Consider the following 13,891-nt stretch of genomic DNA (forward strand, 5'->3'; position numbering starts at 1 on the left):
ACAAGGAAAGTTGTGATTTGTATTGACCAAGCTTTGCCTGGTTTACGGCATGAGGCCTCATTTGAGCACTATGTTCCAAATTTTACTAGAATGTGGTGTAGCAACACAGTTTTGTGTGTGAATTACACAGTGTGCAATCTAGCAAATTAGTAAGGATGGGGACAGGACCAAAACCGGAGTTTACCATGCCAAGCAACTAACTATAACAGAGATTATGAAATGACAAAGTAAGAAATTACAGGTCAGATCTGCAGCTGGTGTGTATCTGCACAACTCCAATTACTTCAGTGAAGCTATGCCAATAAACACTAGCTGGGGCATGGCCCTGTGCATTCAAACTGTGAGGCCCATCTCCAGAAAAATCTCACAGGTTAAGTTTGTTATTTTACAAGGTTTTATTTGTTTAAATTCAAGTTTTTACTAGTTCTTTTTATTCCCATTCCGGCGCCGTGGAGTCATCTTTACATGTAAGTGCACAGATATTGGTGTTGCTCGTGTCGAGGTTTTTGCTAGTCTGCAACAAAAAGACAAACAATAAAAGGAAAGGGGTTTAACTATCCATGCCTTGTGATATATACTCATTTTCAATCCTTAGGTGGTGCCACCTCATTTTTTGGCTGGGACTACTATAAAATATGGTAACAGATTATTCAGAGCTGCTTAAAAGATCAGGACAACCAGTTCTTGCCAAAATTAATGGGTTTTTAGCACCAAATCCCCAAGGTTTGTAAACCTCACTTGATATAGGTCAACACATCTTAAAATGTTGACAATAACATTGGGCAAATTCTAATTTTCTTTTTGGCGCACTTCTGCAAAACTTGCTCCTCAAGATCTGAGGTGCTTTGGATATAGGACCCTTACATCCACATCCCCACAGTTTCAGGGCATAATAGATAAATGCTTCAGGCTCTGACCCATCTCTAGCTGCCAAGCATCTCAAGCTGCCAATCAGGGTTCAAACCAAATAATTTGTTTAGGGATGAGGGCAAGATAAGGCATTGCTAGGTCGATTCTCTGCCAGGAAATGCTGCTTATTTGGAGCAACTGGAGTCATTCCAAAGGAGAAAAGAAATTACTCTCCAAATATAAATAAATCATAATAAGAATAAGAATGTTTTAGTAGATATATAGTGCTTTTCATCTTGAAAGCACGTAATGTTAAAAGTAAAATAAATACATATATATCGTTATCATAAAAAAATAAAAATACACCAATTGCCTAAAGAGGATGAGCACATGAATAACAATCCAACATTTTAGGTGCATTTAAGGGAATACAACCTACTCTTCAGTTAAAAATTCAATCTTTCTGAACATACAAAAGAGCTATGCACTGAATGTTATAACGAACTCTTTCAGACAATTGAGAAACCCCCAAAAAGCCACCCCATTACTAGTCTCCAGACATCCAGACCCTTGAGTGTGTAAACAGGGGAAGTGATTTTGCCTCTGAACACAGCATTGGTGAGACCAATACCAGAATACTGCATCCACACCGATGCCATATTTTAAAAAGGATGTCAAAAAATTGAAGAGGATGCAGAAAAGAGCCACAAAAAGGATTTGAGGGCTGGTGAAAATGTCTTGCAGTAAGAAACTTAAAGAGCTACTTAGCTTATCAAAAGGCAGATAGAGAGGGGACTTGATTACAGTATCTAAGGGTATGTCTTCACTATCGCCGGATCTGCGGGCAGCAATTGACCCAGTGGGGATAGATTTATTGTGTCTAGACTAGACATGATAAATCGATCCCCAAATGCTCTCCCATCGACTCCTGTACTCCAGCTCGGTGAGAGGCACAGGCAGAGTCGACGGGGGAACGGCAGCAGTCGATGCACCATGGTGAAGACATCATGGTAAGTCGATCTAAGTATGTCGACTTCAGCCATGTTATTCATGTAGCTGAAGTTGCCTAACTTGGATCGATCCCCTTCAGTGTAGACCTGGCCTAAGTAAAAACAGTGAGGAGCCCGGTGGCACCTTAAAGACGAACAGATTTATTTGGGCATAAGCTTTCATGGGTAAAAAAAACCCCCACTTCTTCAGATGCATCTAAGTACCTTCACAAGAAGAAAACAACAGGTACTAAAGGTCTCTTTAATCATCAGAGAAAGACAGTACAAAAACCAATGGCTGAAAGCTGAAGCCAGACAATTTCAAATGAGAAAAAAGGCACATTTTTAACAAGGAGGGTGATTAACCATTAGAACATACTACCAAGGGAAGTGGCGGATTCTCCCTCTCTTGATGTCTTCAGATCAACATGGGATGACTTTCTGGTAGGGCTGTCAATTAATTGCCGTTAACTCAAGCGATTAACTCAAAAAATTAATCACAATTTTAAAAAATTATCACGATTAATCGCACTGTCAAACAACAGAATACCAATTGAAATTTATGAAATATTTTTGGATGTTTTTCCACATTTTAAAATATATTGATTTCTATTACATCACAGAGTACAAAGTGTACAGTGCTCACTTTATATTATTTTTATTACAAATATTTGCACTGTAAAATGATAAACAAGAAAGAATATAATATTATAATAATATATGGAGATATACCTATCTCATAGAACTGGAAGGGACCTTGAAGGGTCATTGAGTCCAGCCACCTGCTTTCACTAGCAGGACCAAGTGCTGATTTTGCCCCGGATCTCTAGGTGGCCCCCTCAAGGATTGAACTCACAACCCTGGGTTTAGCAGGCCAGTTCACCTTGTACAAATACTGTAGCGCAGCGGTTCCTCAAACTGTAGTCCATGAGTTCCATTCAGGTGGTCCATGGATAGTTCCTCTAAGGTGTGCGTCTGGGCGGCCGCATATGAGAGAATGAAGAGCCACAAACCTAATTAGTGGAGCCACACAGGCATGGCTCCGCTAATTAGGTGCCTGGAACCTGGAGAAGACGCACATGTAAGGTGAGTCGGTGGCCTTGGGGGGAATAGGGCATAGGTGGAAGGGGGCAGTGGAGTGAAATGAGCGAGTGTGGGGAACTTGGGACATGCAGGGCTGAAGCAGCCAGAGAAAGAGGAGACTTTCCCCAGCTCCAGGGCTGTGCCTGCTGGGGAGAGATGGCCCTCCTTCACAGCCTCAGCTCTATGGCTGTTGCAGCAGGGGAGAGAGCCCTCTCCTTCCCACCCCCAGCTCAGGGGCTGCTGTGGTGGGGGAGAGAGGGCACATCCATTAGAAAGGTAACACTACTGATATTAAAATATGAGTTGTGTGCTTTTATTTGTAGAACAAAAAAAATTAAATATATTTTTTTAAATACAGTATAGTGCTTTTATCCAAAGCACTTTACAATAGTTAGCTAATTGTACAAACAATATTTGGAAAGATCATTAAGTGGTCTGCCGAAACCCCCAGAAATTTTCAAGTGGTCTGCTGGAAAAAAAGTTTGAGAACCACTGCTGTAGTGCAATCTCTTTATCATGAAAGTGCAACTTACAAAGGTAGATTTTTTTTTGTTAAATAACTGCACTCAAAAACAAAACAATGTAAAACTTTAGAGCCTACAAGTCCACTCAGTCCTACTTCTTGTTCAGCCAATCACTAAGAGAAACAAGTCTGTTTACATTCACAGGAGATGCTGCTGCCCGCTTCTTATTTACATCACCTGAAAGTGAGAACAGGCATTCACATGGCACTTTTGTAGTCGGTGTTGCAAGGTATTTATGTGCCAGATATGCTAAACATTCGTATGTCCCTTCATGCTTCAGCCACCATTCCAGAGGACATGCTTCCATGCTGATGACGCTCGTTAAAAAATAAGGTGTTAATTAAAATTGTGTGACTGAACTCCTTGGGGGAGAACTGTATGTCTTCGGCTATGTTTTCCCCATGTTCTGCCATATATCTCATGTTATAGCAGTCTCGGATGATGACCCAGCACATTTGCATTAAAAATACTTTCACTGAAGATTTGACAAAACGCAAAGATAGCAGTGTGAGATTTCTAAACACAGCTACAGCACTAGACCCAAGGTTTAAGAATAAGAAGTGCCTTCCAAAATCTGAGAGGAACAAGGTGTGGAGCATGCTTTCAGAAGTCTTAAAAGAGCAACACTCAGATCTGGAAACTACAGAACCCAAACCACCAAAAAAGAAAATGAACCTTCTGCTAGTAGCATCTGACTCAGATGATGAAAATGAACATGCATCGGTCCTTTTTGCTTTGGATTGTTATCAAGCAGAACCCATCATCAGCATGGATGCATGCCCTATAGAAGGGTGGTTGAAGCATGAAGGAACATATGAATCTTTAGTGCATCTGGCACGTAAATATATTGTGACACCGGCTACAACAGTGCCATGCAAATGCCTGTTCTCACTTTCAGGTGATATTTGTACACAAGAAGTGGGCAGCAGTATCTCCTGCAAACTGTAACCAAGTTTGTTTGTCTGAGTGATTGGCTGAAGTAGGACTGAGCAGACTTGTAGGCTCTAAAGTTTTACATTGAAAAATAAAACAACGCAGTTATTTTTTTGTACATAATTCTACATTTGTAAGTTCAACTTTCATGATAAAGAGATTATACTACAGTACTTGTATGAGGTGAATTAAAAATACTATTTCTTTTGTCTTTTACAGTGCAAATATTTGTAATAAAAAATAAATGTAAAGTGAGCACTACACTTTGTATTCTGTGTTGTAATTGAATCAATATATTTGAAAATATAGAAAGCGTCCAAAAATATTTAAATAAATGGTATTCCATTATTGTTTAACAATGCAATTAATCACAATTCTTTTTTTTAATCACATGATTAATCAGGATTAATTTTTTTAATCGCTTGACAGCCCTAATTTCTGGAAGAGATGCTTTAGCCAAACAAGTTACTGGGCTCAGTACAGGAGTAACTGGGTGAAATGTAATGGCCTGTGCTATACAGAAGCTCAGATTAGATGATCGAATGGCTCCTTCTGCTCTCAAATCCTCTGAATCTATGGATACAAAGAATGTACTGGTGGTACAAGAGCTACAGGTTTTTCTGAAGAGATGAGTAAACGGTAAATGACTTCACAGCTAACTTTCAACCCAATCCTTTCAAATCTGCACAAAACTGAACACTGTATTAGCTTTCTACAATGCTGATCTAGAAGAAAAGATTGGATGCTCAGCCCTGCAGCAGGGAAAGTATGGCAGAACTAGCTTTTTCTACTTACTTCTTCGATGCTGCATGCTCAGTGACCTTCTTTACCACCCCAGTACCTTGTGGAGGCAAAGTCTTGCTCTTCACAACTGGGAGTTCTTGATATGAAGTTTGCACCTGGGCCTCGGTACATAAACGGGATGAACGCCTCTTCTGCCCCACAGGTATTTCAACAAGTGAGGTCTGCACCAGGGCCTCGGTATATTCAGGGCATGGAAGCTTCAGCTCTACCTCCTCCTTCAGCATCTCCTCTTCTAATATTTTAACATCTGGAGGAGTCAGAGGTGCTGCTTTCTCTTCTGTTATTTCAACCCTGGTGGTTTGCATCTCAGCCTGTGTTTGGGATAGGGAAGGAGCCTTCTCTTTTGCTTCTGGCAGTTCAAGCCTGGAGGTTTGCACCTTGGCTTCCACTTGTAGTCGTGACGAACGCCACTTATTCCCTGCTGGTATGTCTACATACGAAGTTTGCACCTGGGCCTCCATCAGTGTTAGGGGGAGGGGCTTCTCTTTGATTGGGGTTCTGGGCATCTCATCCTCCAACTCTGGTACTTCAAAATACGAAGACTGGATGTGAACCTCAGTTTGTGATGGGGAAGGAAAGGTCGTCTTTGCTTCTGCTTCTGCAAGTTTGGAGGTTTGCATCTCGACCTGAGTTAGTGAGGGGGAAAGAGGCATCTCCTCCACTTCCGTTACTGCAAGTTTGGAGGTTTGCACCTGGGCCACGGTTAGTGAGGGGGAAAGAGGCACCTCCTCTGCTTCTGCTACTGCAAGTTTGGAGGTTTGCACCTGGGCCTCGGTTAGTGATGGGGAAGAAAGCGTCTTCAGTAACTCAATACTTGACGTTTGCACCTGGGCCTCAGTTACTAAGAGGGAAGAAAGCGTCTTCAGTAACTCAATACTTGACGTTTGCACCTGGGCCTCAGTTACTAAGAGGGAAGAAAGCGTCTTCAGTAACTCAATACTTGACGTTTGCACCTGGGCCTCAGTTACTAAGAGGGAAGAAAGCTTCTTTAGTAACTCAATACTTGACGTTTGTACCTGAGCCTCAGCTTGTAGCCGTGACAAGCGCCACTTATTCCCTACCTGTATGTCCACATATGAGATTTGCACAGCAGCGTCAGCTACGGTTTGGGTGAGAGGCTTTTCTTCTATTGGGAATGGGGCTTCCTCCTCCTCTGCTTCTGTTACTGCAAGTTTGGAGGTTTGCACCTGGGCCTCGGTTAGTGATGGGGAAGAAAGCTTCTTCAGTAACTCAATACTTGACGTTTGCACCTGGGCCTTGTTTACTAAGAGGGAAGAAAGCTTTTTCAGTAACTTAATACCTGAGGTTTGCACTTGGGCCTCAGCTTGTAGCCGTGTCAAAAGCCATTTATTCCCTGCTGGTATGTCCACATATGAGGTTTGCACAGCAGCGTCAGCTACGGTTTTGGTGAGAGGCTTTTCTTCTATTGGGAATGGGGCTTCCTCCTCCTCTGCTTCTGTTACTGCAAGTTCGGAGGTTTGCACCTGGGCCTCGGTTAGTGAGGGGGAAAGAGGCACCTCCTCTGCTTCTGTTACTGCAAGTTCAGAGGTTTGCACCTGGGTCTCGGTTAGTGAGGAGGAAAGAGGCACCTCCTCTGCTTCTGTTACTGCAAGTTCAGAGGTTTGCACCTGGGTCTCGGTTAGTGAGGAGGAAAGAGGCACCTCCTCTGCTTCTGTTACTGCAAGTTTAGAGGTTTGCACCTGGGCCTCGGTTAGCGATGGGGAAGAAAGCGTCTTCAGTAACTCAATACTTGACGTTTGCACCTGGGCCTCAGTTACTAAGAGGGAAGAAAGCTTCTTCAGTAACTCAATACTTGACGTTTGTACCTGGGCCTCAGCTTGTAGCCGTGTCGAACGCCACTTATTCCCTGCTGGTATGTCCACATACGAGGTTTGCACAGCAGCTTCACTTTGAGTTGTGGGGACAGGCTTTTCTTCTACCAGGAATGGGGCCACCTCCTCCTCCATTTCTGTTAATGCAAGTCTTGAAGTTTGCACCTGGGCCTCGGTTAGTGATGGGAAAAGAGGCACCTCCTCTGCTTCTGTTATTGAAAGTTTGGAGGTTTGCACCTGGGCTTCCTTTTGTGAGAGGGAAGAAAGTGTCTTTAATAATTCATGATTTGAGGTTTGCACTTGGGCCTCGGCTTGTAGTTGTGTCGAACGCCACTTATTCCCTGCTGGTATGTCTACATATGAGGTTTGCACTTCAACTTCAACAAATAATGGGAATAAATTCTTCACCTGCATGTCTTGAAAGTCAAGATCTGGGGTCTGCTCCAGGGGCTCACTTTCGATGGGGAATAAACTCTCCGTATCTAGTACTTCAATAAGTGATGTTTGCACCTGGGCCTCCGTTTGCGATGGCAATGAAGTCTCCTCCTCTAATATTTCAAGATCTGAGGTTTGTACCTGGACCTCACTTTCAAATGGGAGGAAAGTCTCTTCGTCTGGTAGTTCAAGATTTGAGGTTTGCACCTGAGCTTCTGTTTGTAATCACGACCAACGCCACCTATTTCCTGGTGGTATGTCAACATAGGAAGTTTGCACCTGGACATCAGCACAGAATGAGTCTTCTGCAATATGCTGTAAACGACAAAAACCAAACCCCCATAAATATGGCCATCTACTTTTCAAAGCAAAAATGAAGCTCCTGTGATGTTGCCCTCCATATGTTTTATGGAAATATGCTTATGAGTGTAAATATGATGTAACAGGAACATGCTTTATGCAAAAGGTCTCTTGTAAGGTATCATAACAAAGGTTATAACCTACTGAATATATTCCTCCTATTTGTATGTATGTATCATTCTTGTATCTGAAGCTAGAAAAATATAAAGTAAAACTCTGGGGTCCTATTGTAATTATGCAAAGTGTTGGCCATTGATGGTGGTTTAGAATCTTGATGGCTCTCATTGACTAGGACAATTGGTTGTAAATGGCTCTGTTTACTTGCAAGCCTTCCTGTGTTTGTTTAAGCCAGCCCAGGAAGAATGGAGGCTGGGGGGGTCTCACAGGACATGTGACCATGTCACATGATGCTGAAATCCATCTTAAATCTGGTACTTTTCCATTTAGAAGGAGGATGGGGACCCAGAGAAACAAAAGATTCCTGACTTGGGCCAAAGCTATAAAAAGGGGTAGAACAGAACAAAGGGGGCTGCCAGTCATGAGAAATCCCCTAGTTACCACTTGAGCTGGAACTAACAAGGACTGTACCCGGGGAAAGGATGGGGCCCAGACTAGGAAGGCGTCTAGTCTGTGAAAGAAGCTTATTGGAATATCTCTGAGGGTGAGATTTTACCTATAAACAGTTTCTTAATGTATTAGGCTTAGACTTGCGGTTTTTTTGCTTTATTTTGCTTGGTGACTTACTTTGTTCTGTCTGTTATTACTTGAAACCACTTAAATCCTATTTTTGATACTTAATAAAATCATTTTATGTATTAGTAAACCCAGAGTAAGTGATTAATACCTGCAGGAGCAAACAGCCGTGCATATCTCTCTATCAGTGTTATAGAGGGTGAACAATTTATGAGTTTACCCTGTATACGCTTTATCAGAGTAAAACGGATTTATTTGGGGTTTGGATCCCATTGGTTGTTGGGTGTCTGGGTGCTGGAGATAGGGGACCTGCTGAGCAGTTTTTGGTTAAAGTCTGCAGCTTTGGGGGTGTGGACTAGACCTGGGTCTGTGTTGCAGCAGGCTAGCATGTCTGGCTCAACAAGGCAGGGTTCTGGAGTCCCAAGCTGGCAGGGATAGTGGGCTCAGAGGTAATTCCAGCATGTCAGGTGACAGTCCCAAGGGGATCTCTGTGACAGAACCTGTCACAGTGGTGCAGTCAGGAGGATCTGTGCACAGCTGATAGCTTTGAGACACTGGTAGTGATTTTTAAGTGTGGTGGCCAGAAAACAGAAAATGGATACTGGTTTGTTATTTTCTGTTTGCTTATTTCGGGTAAAGGAAATGGAGGCAGGAAAATCAACAAAAAAAGTGAGAGTGAAGCTCCGAAGAAGCTAGAACTGCACAGGTTTCAGACTGTTGAGAAGGAAAATGAACATAGAAGACAGATGGAATCAAGACAAATGGAAATTGATGAGCAAATTGCCAGGGAAAAAGCTGCTCACGAAAGAGCCATGGAAGCCCTCAGCTTAGCCCAACAAGCTGCTCAAGAAGAGAGACAGCATGCTCAGGAGAAGGAGGAAAGAGAGAAGCAGCTAGCCCTGGAGTTAAAAGACAAAGAAATCGAGGCCTAGATTGCGGCCCAGAAGCATGAACTGGCTGTAATGGAGTGGAAGAGGCAAAACCCTCCAGCAGCTGGCCCCACTTCCCCAAGAATTCACAAATGGGAACGGTTATGCCCTCAGTATGACGAATCCATTGATATATTGCTGAATATTTCATCACCTTTGAGAGACCGTGCACTCTACATGCGATTCCTGAGGACCAAAAAATGACCACTTTGGTTGCAAAATTGACTGGGAGAGCTCTGGACATATTCAATAAGATGCCTATTGCTGATGCTTCAAACTATGGTAAATTTAAGGAACTGGTTTTGAAACCGTTCCAGATTACAACTGAAGCCTACAGGGTAAAATTCAGGAGTCTTAAGAGGGGATCTGGATTGAGTAATCAAAGATTATTGGATGGTGGGGGAAAACACATGAAACAAATCAAAGGACAAATAAATTCCAAATCCTGTTAGAAACAGGAGGGCGGGAGGAGCTGTAGGATTTCATTATGTGCACAGTGGAAAAAGATAAAAACAGAAAGACATTTTATTCTTGAAATCAATGGAAGAATAAAATTACTTTTATATCCCTTGACAGTGTTTCTTTAAATTTTAAAAGGACTCATTCTTTGTAGCATAACAATAAATTGCAAGCTATTAAGAGCTAAATTCTGATACAGGTACTCCCAATGAATAGGACCTTACTCCACAAGTAGCACCTGTATGAATAAACGGGACTACTTCCGGAGTACACTAGCATTCAGCGTGCAGTAAGAGTATCAGGGGCTAGCCTTACATGATATATATTGTGATTTTCAAAAGCGCCTAAGAGAGGTAGATGCCCAACTCCCATTAAAATCCATGCACACACACAAATGGGGTAGGACATATCGAAAAGGCTAGTATCTTTCTGGAACGTACTAACAGGAGTGTTATTTGAAAGACACAGAAAATAATTGTCCCACGGCACTGGGGAGGCCTCAGCTGGAGTACTTGTCCAGTTCTGGGTGCCACACTTTAGGAAAGATGCTGACAAACTGGAAAGAGTCCAGAGCAAAGCAACAAAAATGAGGTTTAAAAAACCTGACCTGTGAGGAAAGGTTAAAAAAAATGGGCATGTTTAGTCCTGAGAAAAGAAGACTGAGGGGAGACCTGATGACAGTCTTCGAATATGCTAAGAGCTACTACGAAAGAGGATGGTTCTCCATGTTCACTGAAGGTAGGACTAGAAGTAATGAGCTTAATCTGAAGCAAGAGAGATTAGGAAAAACTTTCTAACTATAAGGGTAGTTACGCTCTGGAATACTCTTCCAAGGATGGTTGTGGAATCCCATCACTGAAGGTTTTTAAGAACAGGCTGGACAAACACCTGGGGATGGTCTAAGTTTACTTGGTTCTGCCTCTCAAGATCCCTTCCAGGCCTATAGGTCTATGATTTCTATGATATTATAACCCAAAGGCACTCCAGATGATGTCTATGTTTATCATAGTGAATTTAGCAGAGAGGCTGTCGGAAAGATGAGACTCAAAGTGCACACAACCCATGTGATTATATATAACAACACGCGCTGCGTCATGCATTATTTACTTAAAAGAGCATATGTAATTAAAGCTACCACTCACCACGGGTGCTTCTGCTCATGCAAATATTTACCTGTTTTATTTCTTCTGCCTCCTCAGCAGGTTCCTCTGGCTCAACATTGTTTATATTTATACTGCAACACGGGATGGGACAGAGAGATTCAGAGCCTGTTAATCTCTCTGTAATGGTGCATTTAATTAATACAATAAAACAGGGGTCCCCAACGCGGTGCCTGCAGGCACCATGGTGCCCGCTGGGGTATCTATGTGCGCCCGCCTACTGGCCACCGCACAAGCAGCCGCTGAAATGCCGCCGAGAACCAGCGTCATCAAGAAGCGTCACCGCTGAAATGCTGCTGATTTTCGGCAGCATTTCGACGGCGACACCTCTTGATGACGCTGATTCTCAGCGGCTGCTTGTCCGGCACCCGCCACACTAAAAGGTTGGGGACTCCTGCAATAAAATAATGCGTAGCTATCATAATACACAACACAGAAAATCTGTAAAATAGGAAGGACACGACCCCAACAGATTCTAACAATTTTGGGGTGACTTCAAGCAGAATGTCTTTCCCTCACGTTTGGCACAGGAAGGAATGATACTTGTAGAGGTGCTGTGCTTTCTCCCTTGCCACCCCTTATGTGTAGGAAAACTTCCTCATACAAATGCATAAAGTTGCCACCCTATATTCTTTCAGTCCCTCCTTAAAACCCACCTCTGCCAAAACACCTATAAATCCCTCCTGTCTGGCATTTTGGCAGGCAACCGGCAAGCTGAGACTTAAGCTTTCCTGCTAAACCTTCATTTTATTGTTACTTCACCTTCCAAACTTCAACCCAACACCCTCTCTGCAATCCACATTTGTTTTGTCCACCTAGCACATCCTGTCATATGTGAAATCCTGGTCCCAGTGACGTCAATGAGAATTTTGCCATTAACTTCAATGGGGCCAAGATTTCACCCCTATGTTGCCGGCACAGAGTGCCCGAGAGGCGGGGGCAACAGCGGGGTTCGTTGCCCGGTGTGCGTTGCGCCAATAAACACACCAGAGTGGAGAAGCTAACACAAGTTTATTTGAGCTCAAATAAGGTGCAAGGGAGAAATAGCAATCTCAAATCCTGCACACCCGCATGCAGGCGGGGTCCCAGTATTTATACCCCCTTTGTTTTTCTCTTTCTGTACTTTCCCACTGTGTGGGCTACTTTCTCATGCATATAACCTTGGTTACAGCATTTGTTTTCCATCTATTTTATCTAGTAGTGGCTGCATCTAGTGCTAACCGGCCTTGCAGCTGCTAGCAGTCAGCACATAGCACAGGAGGTTACAAAAGTTTAATAAGGCTAACAGAAGCGCTTAACATGGAGGTACTTTGGTTCACATAGGCCTAGAGCAAGAAGACTTCATCGACACTCGTGGTCTTCCATCCTCCCGAGTTACCTAGATTTATGCCTAGTGACACCAACACCTAGATTGTACACTCTCTAGGCCAGGGACTGGAGATTTTGCTACACATCTCTATACCTACAAACAGCAAAACACAAAACTGTCCTTTCTGAATTTCCATCTTTAACAATCCAGTGCTGAACATGCTTTCTGGGTGGAGGGCCAGAGGTGATGGCAAAGGTGGTTTTAAGCCCTCTTTGCAGTGAAATCTTCAATCACAGGGCCAGCTGGCTGTCAGTCTGGCCCCCAGCATAAAGTAGAGCAACCTCAAGGCTGTTCTACTTCACACTTGGCTGCCTACAGTCCCACACCCCTTTTTGTCTAGCCATGCCATCTCCCACTGGTGGAGAGCTGCTGGAGGAGCACCAAGCCAGTCCCCAGCCCCAGGTGCAGGGTTCATGTCGGGGCAAGGGGCACGAAGGGGCTGGAGCCAGAGCATACTGTGCTCCAGTTACTCTCTGCTTGGCTGGGTCCTTGAGGGCTATGGGAAACGGAGTGTGGGCCAGCAGCGGTTCTCAAACTGTGGGTCAGGACCCCAAAGTGGGCTGTGACCCCATTTTATTGGGGTTGCCAGGGCCAGCGACCCAGGGCTGAAGCTGAAATCGGAGCTCCACCTCCACCTGGGGCGGCAAGAGGCCTGGGCTCCGGCCCCATCTCCCCCCACTCAGGGCAGTGAGAGGCCCAGGCCCTGCCCCTCCTCCCCCCCCCGGGGATCACGTAGAAATGTTGTTGTCAGAAGGGGTCAGGCAGGGCCCAGAGGACGGAGAACAAAGCCGACCTCGAGCCCCTCCACCCTCCCCTGTGCTGGGCGTAGGACAGAGAGCTCAGACTGGCGCTGGGCTCTCGCCTCATGATTTTACCTCAGCTGGTGGAGCTTGAGCCGACGGCCCCTTGTTGTGTCTGCTGGGGGCAGGGCGCCCTGCTCTGGACTCACTCACACTCTCCCCTGGCCATGCCTGTGGCTGGCTGGAGGCCCTGAGAGTCCCCTGGTGACTCCTCTCAGCTCAGACCGCACCGTCCCTCCCACACACCCAGCCCAGCGGAGCCTGTCCAGGCCTGGCTCTGCACGGAGCCCACTTGGCCACCGGGGCAGCCAGGGTGCTAGCACCAAGGGCAGCAAGATGGCCTCTTTTCCTTGTGGGCACCCTGCCCGTGGAGCCACGGAGAGGGCACAGCTGGATGCCGCAGGGCCTTGCCAGCAGCCAGGTAAGACAGACACAATGAGGGGCAAATTGCTCGGGGGCCTGGCTGGGGGGAGGGAAGAGGACTTAAGAGGGAACAAGGTAGAGGGACAGCAGCTCCAAGAAGGAACATGGGGGTTCCCCTTGAGCCCTTCTACCTCCAGTCTGCCCTTCCATGAAGGGGGAGATTGGCAGGTCAGTCCCAGTCTCAGTTTGGGTCACTCTGTCCCAGCAGGATAAGCTCTGTGCACTCAAACCACCTGCACCGTGTCCCTG

The 13,891-nt window shown here is 44.8% G+C and overlaps 1 protein-coding gene across 1 annotated transcript; it reads right to left on the reverse strand.

Moving 5' to 3' along the window:
• Positions 1 to 358: 358 nt before the first annotated feature.
• LOC123371281 (uro-adherence factor A-like) lies at positions 359 to 13,583 on the reverse strand. The gene is made up of 4 exons (XM_045018687.1): positions 13,295 to 13,583; positions 11,064 to 11,124; positions 5,174 to 7,764; positions 359 to 514 (listed from the first exon to the last, which is right to left on the reverse strand). Exons 3-4 carry the CDS (start codon positions 7,426 to 7,428, stop codon positions 421 to 423), a joined length of 2,349 nt encoding a protein of 782 aa, XP_044874622.1. The 5' UTR covers positions 7,429 to 7,764; positions 11,064 to 11,124; positions 13,295 to 13,583; the 3' UTR covers positions 359 to 420.
• Between the last annotated feature and the right edge of the window lie 308 nt (positions 13,584 to 13,891).

Source organism: Mauremys mutica, chromosome 5, assembly GCF_020497125.1.
Source record: "Mauremys mutica isolate MM-2020 ecotype Southern chromosome 5, ASM2049712v1, whole genome shotgun sequence".
NCBI lineage: Eukaryota > Metazoa > Chordata > Testudines > Geoemydidae > Mauremys > Mauremys mutica.

What these genes read in the sequence shown, in the direction of transcription:
- LOC123371281 (XM_045018687.1), bottom strand. Translation starts at nt 7,428, where the DNA reads ATGCAGGTGAAGAATTTATTCCCATTATTTGTTGAAGTTGAAGTGCAA. An exon ending in GAGCATGCAGCATCGAAGAA is followed by an intron (nt 515 to 5,173) that starts GTAAGTAGAAAA and finishes TTTTTGTTGCAG; the next exon opens with ACTAGCAAAAACCTCGACAC.